At 31.6% G+C, this 10,873-nt stretch overlaps 1 protein-coding gene across 1 annotated transcript; it reads left to right on the top strand.

Annotated features, from left to right (window-relative positions):
* Window positions 1–5,735: 5,735 nt before the first annotated feature.
* On the top strand, window positions 5,736–7,559 carry LOC111317604 (transcription factor MYB106-like). The gene is made up of 3 exons (XM_022920042.2): window positions 5,736–5,992; window positions 6,087–6,216; window positions 6,409–7,559. The coding sequence occupies exons 1-3, from the start codon at window positions 5,860–5,862 to the stop codon at window positions 7,286–7,288; spliced, it is 1,143 nt and encodes a 380-aa protein (XP_022775777.1). The 5' UTR covers window positions 5,736–5,859; the 3' UTR covers window positions 7,289–7,559.
* Window positions 7,560–10,873: the final 3,314 nt, after the last annotated feature.

Below are 10,873 nucleotides of genomic sequence, written 5' to 3'. Positions count from 1 at the left end.
ATTATTCTATTCATCATTTTTTTTAGAGTACAAATGAAATGAGAAACATTTTTTAAAACCAAATGGCGCGGGCCTCTGAATTATTCAAAACCTTTACAAAGTGTTTCTCAAATTAGCATTTGATAAGCCGATATATAGTATCCTATGCAATACCCACATTAAAATTCACTCAATAAATGATTTTCTCAATCTAATTGAATGCCAATTTTACAAAAAATATGCATAGTTGTCACTTGTAATAGATTGAATTATACAAATTAAAGTTGACCATAAATTTTTGTTTCTCTCAAAACAGTGGGAGATTAATAACTTAGACATTTCCATTCCATTATGCAATAGCAATTTTTTTAAAAAATATTGTAATTTAAAAATATAAATATTATAAATATTAAATTTTAAAATTTAAAATTATTAAATATCATCTTTTATAAATAATTACAAATTATATGATATTGTAAGATTAAAAAAAAAAGTGTAGAACAATCCCTGTTGAAACGTAGAAGTATCAGTTTGTAAATCAGTGCTGTCAGAGAAGCCACATGATATAAAAGGAAGTAGCTAAATGGTAAGAGCTACCTAAAATGTTGAGCCAGTTGGGCTCATGATTGCCAAGTACAATTTGTTGGTAGTGGAGAGAAATTCTTCGCAACCAGTTTTGGTAAACCATGTAAACAAGCTTTTTACCTTTCACCTGCTGGCTCAACTAGTTAAAGAAAAAGAAAACCCTTCAGGTTATCACCATGAAAATATCTCCGTTTCCACTTTCACGATTTGTCCCCTGCCCCCGGTCCAGCGCACTCGATCCAGCAGTGAAAGCACTGCAGACGCGATCTTAAAAAAAAATCATGAATCTATTAAAATCGATTGTAAGTTATAAATATTCTTATTATATTCAATTTTGTAAATTTTTTTATAAGATAAAATTAGAAATCGCAACGAATCAAGTTAGATTATAATAAAATTTTACTTGTTTCGAATTTGATTTAATTTTATATTTATTATATCCGAATTTGATCTTGTCTAACACGATTTTTTTATTTTTTATTTTTTTATATCCGACCCGATATTATAAAAATTATATTCCATTTGATTTAATTTTAAATTAATAAAATATTATTTTTTAAAATATAAAATATTATTTTAAATATAAATATAAAATTAAATAAATATATAAATATAAAATTTTAGAAAAAATTTATACATATAAGATCGAGTCGAATTTGTTTAAAACTTGACCTAATCATGACTTTTTTTAATTATTATTCAATCCAAAATTTAGTTTTCAAAAAAAAAAATCGACTTTAAAAAATAGAATCAAATCAAAACTTGTTGAGAATGAATTTATCTATCAATTATAGATAAATAATGAGATTCAATAAATAAAAAAATTAATAGTTCATAAATTAATGTGATAATTGCGAGGGATGACCGTTGCAAGAGATAACTGATCTTTACTTACAGTAAAGAAGTAGCAAAGGCCATACACTGAAAATTAAATCTTACGCGTTGCTGCCGAGTAAATGGTGGTGGAAAACAGGAAATCATAAATATTTTTTTTAACTATTGGGTTTGGATTCATGGTCTGGATACGTGTTCAACTATATTTATTTTCTATTGATTAATTTACAAACCTACTTTTTTATGACACCCTCTATGGTTTTATGATGAGTTATTTAGCACTTTATAGCTGATCAACTCTATTTAAGAACAATCTTTAAATATGTTTGTAATAGTACCAAAAAAATTTACCAATGGGAGCTCGTGACAAGTGATTCAAATCTAAAGATTAAAATTTGATTTTGAATTCAAGTTTTTGCTTGCTTTGTTTTTCTTGAAGCGCCATATCATTCAAAGTAAATCAAAATTTTGTTTAGTGTTTCAATTGCGATCACAATTGTGATTAAAGATTATTATTAAAGGTAGAATCATAATCTGAAATTTTTACGAACAAAATAATTTTTTTTTTATTTTATATTTTGTTTAGTATCATATTTATTGTCAAATTTGACCACCACAAACTCAATTGCATTATTGAAATGGATTATTGAGTATTAAAATTTGCATTTTTTATTATTTAACATTGGAATTGGATAAAAATATTTTTTAAATGTAAATATTACTTTTAATAATAACTTTAATCTAAATCTTTGATTTGAGCCCAAACAACTTCATTTTTTATTTTCAATATAAAAAAAATAAAGTAGTATTTGATTTCATAAAATAAAGCTGTCTTTTATTTTTTATTTTTATTTTTTTGGAAAATAAAAAAATAGTGAAACCGTATTTGATAATTAAAAATAAAAATAAATTTTTAGAAAACAAAAATAAAATGAGTTGAAATATGAAAAAAAAAAAAAAATTCAATTATGAACATAAGAGATCTACATTATTATTTTTTTATGTTTTAAAAATTATCATATTTAAATTTTTTTTAATATTATTAATTAATAAATATATATTATATTTATAATTAGATGACATTAATAATAATATTATTATTGAATATTTTATTTTTTTTATTTTTACATTTTCAGAAAATAATTTTTATTTTTATTTATCAATTACGATTTTTAAAAAATAAAAATAAAAAAACATTTTTTTCTCAAAAATCAAACAGAGTCTAAAATTCCCTCCTAGGCAAAGGGAGCAACGTGGACTCAATCAGACGAGAGGCTGAAAAATTAATGGACCGTATGTCGTCTTCCTAAAAACTTTATTACAATTTAATAAGTTAATGAATCATACGTATAAAAAATGATCATACTTTGGCCTTGTTTTCAGGGAAACATATCTCCTCAAATTGGACGACTGACGATATTTTCAAGATGAAAATGATTACTCGAATTGAATTAATTCAAGATATTATGGAACAATCGAAATCTTTTAATTTTTTGCTTGCTTTAGAATCAGTGTCAAAGAGACAAATCATGATGACCAAATATATGTTGGGCACGTGAAGGGTAAATAAATTCAGCCCTCACAACCATACTCGGCTGCCTTCACCAGTCAACATTAATTTTGATTAATGTTGCGTATTAATTTTTACATTTATTTCTTTACTCTATTGCCCATAAATATTATAAATTGAAAATATTAAAGAAATTTTACGAAGTATTAGTTTTCCCCCCACCCCATAAACAAATTTGATTACAGCATTTTCTTATTTCTTCTTCTCAATTTTCTATATAATTTAAATATGGCTGATTTCGAAGAAATATCAAATATAACTATTTTTATTTTTTGTTTTTTTTTTATTATTTTATATATTTAATAATTCATGTCATTATATCATGTAAAATATTATATTCATATTACATTTTATACGAAAAATACATATCACAGTTTATATTGACACCAAAACATAAAATATAATTTTTTAATTTTATTAAATATATTTATGATTTTTTTAAAATTTTAAATCGTGTTATTTTTATATTATATCAATATACCATATTTTAAATTGTCAAGTTTAATTTTTTTATCTTTTTACCAACTTAAAAAGTATTTTTATATTTTAATAATTAAAAATATTTATGAATTAAGTCAGATCAAAAGAAAGAATTATTTTTCTTTCTCTTTTTCCAAAAAAAAAAAAATAAAGGATGAGGTCGGCAATGGGCAACACCCTATAATTAATTAATATACAACACAATTGTAGTAATAAATATTGGCCATGACTCAACCCAACAACAAAGTCAAAAATTAATCACATTTTTATTACTACGTTTTAATTTTATTAATATCCAAATTTCCCAGACTTTTCCTTGACTTAAATTTGGATTCCAGCTAAGAGTAATTTGGACATTCCATGGAAACCTAATAATTTATAATAAGTAGTTCCACAATTTTATTTCATCAATTAAATTCGGATCATCGACTTTAAATGCATAATTAATTCATGAAAATTTTTTCTTCCTCTCAGTGGGGATGAACAGTCTTGCTGCTTTTGCTTAATTTATTGATCATCACAAAGTCTCAACAGTTTTATAGCTTATCATTATTATTGCAATTAAATCAGTTTTGAATTTCATGACAGTGAGTGATGAGTCCCGTTTTCTTTTCCCCTACCAGCCATTGCTCAAAACATTTCAGACAAACTTTTAGGTAGTATTAAAATCTATAGATATTAATACTATACATACATACATATATATAAATATTTTATATATATATATCTGAAAAATGAAGAAACAAAGGAATTAATACCATTTGTTATATTGAATAAATTCGTTGCATTTATCTGTGTCAAGCTTCATCTTTAATCAAATGTTTGGTCGAATTAATATGTTTTGGACCCATGGCTTTTCACTCGAAGTAAATACATTTTAAGCAAATGTCAGCACTCCCCACGTTCTTTACATAAATACCTATACTACATATACAGTTATCAACTTTCCTTCTCTTTCCTTTTACTTTTCACAACCAAATAAAAAATCCTTCAAGAATAATCCCCCGTGCAACTTTACTCCAATTTGTAAGTGTTTTAATCCATTAATTAACAACAAATCAGCGCTTAATTAGCTGCAAAAAGCAATTATGATTTTCGTACGTAAAGGCAACAAATTTATAACGTCAATGTATAACACAATTCAACAAAAATGTTTACCATCAATGTATATAAATAAATCAAAATTTATTATATGTTGATGCTTGGGCCTATAGATAGCAGGCAATTAAGAAGGTGACCTAAATGTGCATACCATGGAAAAACAAAAGGGTCTACATGGCTTCTCGAATCTCAGACTAGTATAAACAGTATAATAATGTCTATCACCATTTTGCCTTTATCCAATGCCTCTACTTCAAATTCTTATATTTACTAGTATTTAAGAAGAAAAAAAAAAAAAACCCACAATGGTCCTATTTATCTATGTATTTACTGCCGTGGTACCAAATTTTATCGTTGACATATTAAATAATTTATTAAAGTTAAACATAGTATTTATTAGAATGGGTAGTTTTCCAACCAAGAACGTAAAAAATTTTGGACCGTAAATCTTAGTCCAATTCCAAATTAATCTTAAATATTTTTTAAAAAATAATAATTAATATAGAAATATCTTAATATGTTAAACATAAATGCAAAAATATAAATAATACATAATGGAAATCATTCACTTTATTTGTCACGTTTTCAATGAAATTTCCGATTTTATTTGAAAAAAAATTGTAATTATGCTATCAAATTACAAACATGTAAACAGTTATCGCTACATGTAAAATACACATAAGCACCAATAAAATAAAAATTCACAAAAAAGAATTTTGTAATTAATTCAATCAATTTATTTTCATATAGGATTAGGGATGTTTTCAAGTTTTGTTACTCTTAATTTTTTCCTGAACAATCTTCACATTATGTCATATTGATTTAGTATATTTATAATTTTACTTGCTCGTATCGATTTAATATATTTAAAATTTTATTCTCAAAATATTTTTTGTATGAATTGAATTTTAATTGATAAAAAATAAAAATTCTTTTCTTATTAATTGCAATTAAGTCGCAAGCAAATAATTGGCACAATCAAATATTTATTTATTCAAATCTAAATTTAAAAAGTTGTGAATTTTATGATTAGAAAGGAACATGTAAATATTAAATAAAATTATCCATAATTAATTAATCTAATCCATTTATTTATAATGAAGGGTATAATGGTCATATAGCCTTAACCAATATTTACTACGTACACTATCGCCTATATAATGCACTAGTATTTCTACTTGAAGCATCTCTCCCTACGTTTTCCTTGCTTTCAACTACATTCTCTCTCATATCTCTCTTTCTATATTATTGTCTATTTTCTAAGGAACAAAAATTCTCTATTTGTTTGCTTTGGCTTAATTTCCAAGAATATGGGGCGGTCTCCATGCTGTGAGAAGGTGGGGTTGAAGAAAGGGCCATGGACTCCCGAAGAAGATCAAAAACTCTTGGCTTACATTGAAGAACATGGCCATGGAAGCTGGCGTGCCTTGCCTGCTAAAGCTGGTCTGCTGATCATCCCCTTTAATCCGTTTTTGTAACAAATCAAATTTGATTCAGTGTTAACCTTATGTTTTGGCTTTACTTTTGATATATATAGGACTTCAAAGATGCGGCAAGAGTTGTAGACTTAGATGGATTAACTACTTGAGACCAGATATCAAAAGAGGAAAGTTCAGTTTACAGGAAGAACAGACCATCATTCAACTCCATGCCCTTCTTGGAAACAGGTGATTAATTTTGAAGATCCTCAGGTTTTTGTTAATTACTAATCATCCTATATATTTTTTGAATGATCATGATTAATTATTTTAATTACAGATTATGTTTCCATTTAGAATTTATCATCAAGCAATGCTAGTTTTTGTCGTGAGATTATTGGACTCCTATAATTGGAATAAATTCATGTCAAATATATATAGGTGGTCGGCTATAGCTACTCATTTACCAAAAAGAACAGACAATGAGATCAAGAACTACTGGAATACACATCTGAAGAAAAGATTGACCAAGATGGGGATTGATCCCGTAACTCACAAGCCTAAAACCGATGCCCTCGGCTCCGCAAGTGGTAACCCCAGGGATGCAGCTAACCTCAGCCACATGGCTCAATGGGAGAGTGCTCGGTTAGAAGCGGAAGCTAGATTGGTCAGAGAGTCGAAACTAATTTCAAACCCTCCTCAAAACCAGCTTGCTGGCGCCTCCTCTTCCTCGGTTCCACAGCTCACGAACAATGCTGTTGTGGCTGCTCCAGCAACTAGACCACAATGCCTTGACGTACTTAAAGCTTGGCAAGGTGTAGTTACCGGATTGTTCACCTTCAACAGTGACAACCTCCAGTCTCCAACATCAACGTTGAACTTCATGGAAAACACGTTAGCTATCTCGTCTGTTAATGGATTCAATGACAACTTTCTTGGGAACTCATCAATTCCTTGTGAAGCTGGGGATATTGTAAAGGTCGACAGCAGCGCAAATGAATGGAAATGTCTGGAGAAATCGAACCAAATTCCGGAGTTAAATAGGGAAAGATTGGATAACTCAATGGGGTTGCATGAAATGGCCTACTCATCAGAGGGTGCATGGTTTCAAGACTCGTACAGGGCAGAAAACATGATGGAATGCTATTCGGATATAATGGTTTGTGATTCTGGCGATCATCTACAGAGTTCGTCAATGGCGGCGCCTGGACAAAACTTGAATGGAACAAACTATGCTAGTACTTTCGAGGAGAACAAGAACTACTGGAATACCATCCTCAATTTGGTTAATGCTTCACCATCTGATTCACCTGTGTTTTGAAGTTGTTCAGCGCTGGATAAAAGTCCCAGGTCTAGAATTTGACTTATAAGTAATTTAACATTCCAATTAACTGTAACGAAAAACTTTCCAATCAATAAAATTAGTCACTAGGTTTCTAGTCTAGCTAATGAAAAAAGCCAGAAGCAATTTAGCTAGTTATGCTAAACACCTCTCACCCTTGTTATAGATTAAAATCTCCATTTCCAATTCTAATCTCAATAACTTGAACCAAATCTTTGTTAGCAGGTTCGATGTTAATTCATTATATACAGTAATTAACTCTTTGAACCATGGGTTTTAATAATTATATTCAATTTCCATGATGGCTGCAATGAAGAGTAACTGAATATGGAAGAAATATAACAAATCTTTAAAGTGAAATTTATCAATCTTAAGAAAAGCAATATCAGTTATTAGTAGATACTATATAATTTTAAACGCGATATAAAAATTAAATGAAAAAAATATAAAATTAATATAATTTAAAATTTTAACAAAAATTATATATAAATTTTTTAAAAAATTTATATTTAATATATTTACACGAATTATAAGACATTAATTTTATATTTTATATGAATTAAATACGAAATAAAAAAATACGAATAGCTAAATCCACTTGTTAATTAACCTCGGCTCTTAACGTAACGATAATAACCAGAGCTCAATTTTCAATAGAAACGTGACCCTATTCTGACAAGTGCGACATTTCAGTCAGATAAAAGAAAATAAGCTATAATATATTTGAAATTTCTATAGTAGTTTGATAGACCAAATTCCAAACCAAAGCTAGCTTCCAAAATATTGTTAGTTCGAGGATTATTACAACCTTGGAATTATATGGTGAAATATATATATATATATATTAAAAATTTTCAGTTTCATTATAGAACTTTTTTATTCCATATAGTGTAATTATCAGTCTCCATTGAAGATGAATTAATAGATAGGCCACGATGCTGAAGTCAGCCAGGCTCTTTGTCGTAAGCTAATTTTGTATAAGATCATGATCGGGGTTTAGATTGTCATGAGCTACTTATGTATAGGATCATGATCGGGTAGAATTTTTGTGTTAGAAAAAGTGTCTCTATTTCAAATATTGTAATGGTTATTGATAGCATAGCTCTAAAATTTCTAAGGCTCTTTAGGGGGTGAGTCGGTAGCGTACTGTCGGGCTGTTTCACCGGTTGCTATGCAGGCCTAGGCCATCCACCAAGGGCTACCCCCTGGCCCTAGTAATAGTGAGAAGTCCCGATGTATGGTTATCGATTATAATAAAATTTATCCCGATTGAATGTCCCGAATGTTGTCTCGATGTGTTTTTCTTTTTCTCGATGTGAATGTGCCTTTTTGTGTGTGCTTGAGATTGATCTCGATATAATATGTCTTATTGTGAATGCTTGGGACTAACCATGGCTTATGGTTATTTGTTCAGATATCAAACTATTGAAGGCTGACTTGGGTGGAAACGTCCATTCAAGTGTCGCACGATCTATTGCTTGTTAAGAGAAAGCTTAATCCATGACACGTGGTATCATAGCACGGTTGAGAAGTGCTAGAAAATGAAAGAGATGGCCACAAGTGGTGGACCCAATTACCAACAAAGAATTGAGGAACTTGAGGCCGCGATGGCCGCAATGAAAACTCACACGGTGACTAAAAATCGAGTAAGGGAGATCGAGACAACCCAGCGAGAGTTGTCCGATACTCTCCACAATGTGAGCGAGGAGGTTAGAGATGCCTTGAATATTCTCCAAAAGGAGTTTGAGGAACTCAGAGCACAGGTGAGCATCTTACAAATGGCTATGGCCAGATCAGGTTCGAGCTCGGTGGAAAGGGTAAAAAGATCCAAGGTGCCGAAGCTTTGATGCTATAAGGGGGCAAAGGATGCTAAGGAGTTTGAAAATTTCTTGTTTGACATGGAGCAGTACTTTCGAGTTTTACACACGGAGTCAGAGGAAGACAAGGTAGCAATGGCATCGATGTACCTCATAGGGGATGCCAAGCTATGGTGGCGCTCCAAGTTTATCAATGACGAATGTCCGATTAAGACTTGGACGGACCTGAAACAAGAACTGAAAAATCAGTTTTTCCCTGAGAATGTGGAGTATATGGCTCAAAAGAGACTTCGAAAATTGGTGCAAACAGGAACAGTGCGAGAGTTTGTAAGAAGCTTTTTTACCCTGATGTTGGATATTCGAGACATGTCCGAAAAAGATAAGATGTTTTCTTTTCTTGAGGGCCTCAAGCCTTGGGCCAGGACAAAACTACAAAGACAAAAAGTGCAAGACGTGGCCACGGCCATGGCTGCAGCTGAACGTCTTCACGATTATAATGATGGCTCCTCAAAACAAAAAAATCCTCCATCAGCTGGTAGTAGCTTCAACTTTGGAGTGGGGGGAAGATGACCAAGTTGGAACGACCCTTCAGTGGGGGACCAGATAGGAGGTCCTTTGGTCGAGATAGCACCCAACCCAAGACAAGCAACGCAGTGATTTTCAAGCCTAGGTAATCGCTAGCTTGCTTCATTTGCAAGGAGCCGCATCGGGTGGCCGAATGCCCACACAGAGGAGCCCTTAATGCCTTAATAACCTCGTCTCAAGAGTCTGTAAAAGTGCTAGAGAGTGTCAAAGAAGTTAAAGAGGAGCCAGCCATGATGGGTTTAATAAGGTTTCTCAATGCCCTCCACACCCAACTGAACACGATAAAGAAAGAATAGAGTAGAGGCCTGATGTATGTGAACTTAATGATTAATGGGAAGGCCACCATGACCATGGTAGATACGGGTGCAGTCGATACTTTCAGCACACTAGAAGAAGCAAAAATGTGTGGTCTCCAAGTTAGTAAGGACTGTAGACGAATGAAGGCGGTTAATTCGTCAGCCTTTACGATTAGTGGAAGCTCCAAGAGTGTGACAACCAAATTGGGGCCATGAGAAGGGAATGTGGACTTTACATTTTCTCCCATGGATGACTTTGATATCATCCTCGGATTGAACTTCATGATGTTGGCTCAAGTGATCCCTATCCCCGCTGCTAGCTGCTTGTTGTTCTTAGGAGAACACCCATGTGTGGTGCCGACCAATATCTTGTCAAAGAGTGAGAAGAGAATGATTTCAGCTTTACAGTTCAAGAAAGGGGTAAAGAGAGGGAAACCCTTTTTTGTGGCCATACCGATCTACAAAGAAGGGTCGAGAGTGGAACCGATACTCGATGGCGTGAAAAAAATGTTAGAAGAATTCGAAAAGGTGATGCCAGAGATGTTGCCTAAGGTTTTACCCCCTCGATGAGCAGTGGACCATGAAATTGAGCTCCTCCCAAGAGTGAAACCCCCTGCTAGAGCTCCTTACTGCATGGTCCCGTCAGAGTTGATCGAACTAAGGAAACAATTAGATGAACTTCTACAAACTGGGTTCATTAGACCATCAAAGGCTCTTTTCAAAGCGCCAATGCTATTTAAAAAGAAGCATGATAGAAGTTTACGATTATGTGTTGACTACAGGGCCCTAGACAAAGTCACCGTGAGAAACAAATATCACATCCCTCTTATAACAGACTTGTTTGATCAATTAAGCTAGGCCAAGTA

The sequence above is a fragment of the Durio zibethinus genome, chromosome 2 (genome assembly GCF_047325235.1).
Source record: "Durio zibethinus cultivar Kanyao isolate XHJ-2024 chromosome 2, ASM4732523v1, whole genome shotgun sequence".
Lineage (NCBI taxonomy): Eukaryota > Viridiplantae > Streptophyta > Magnoliopsida > Malvales > Malvaceae > Durio > Durio zibethinus.
Note: the sequence above shows the minus strand (reverse complement) of the source record. Positions and strands in the feature narration are given on the sequence as shown.

Coding starts and splice junctions, on each gene's coding strand:
- LOC111317604 (XM_022920042.2), top strand. CDS start 5,860: ATGGGGCGGTCTCCATGCTGTGAGAAGGTGGGGTTGAAGAAAGGGCCA. Junction 5,993..6,086: donor TGCCTTGCCTGCTAAAGCTG/GTCTGCTGATCA, acceptor TGATATATATAG/GACTTCAAAGATGCGGCAAG. Junction 6,217..6,408: donor CATGCCCTTCTTGGAAACAG/GTGATTAATTTT, acceptor AAATATATATAG/GTGGTCGGCTATAGCTACTC.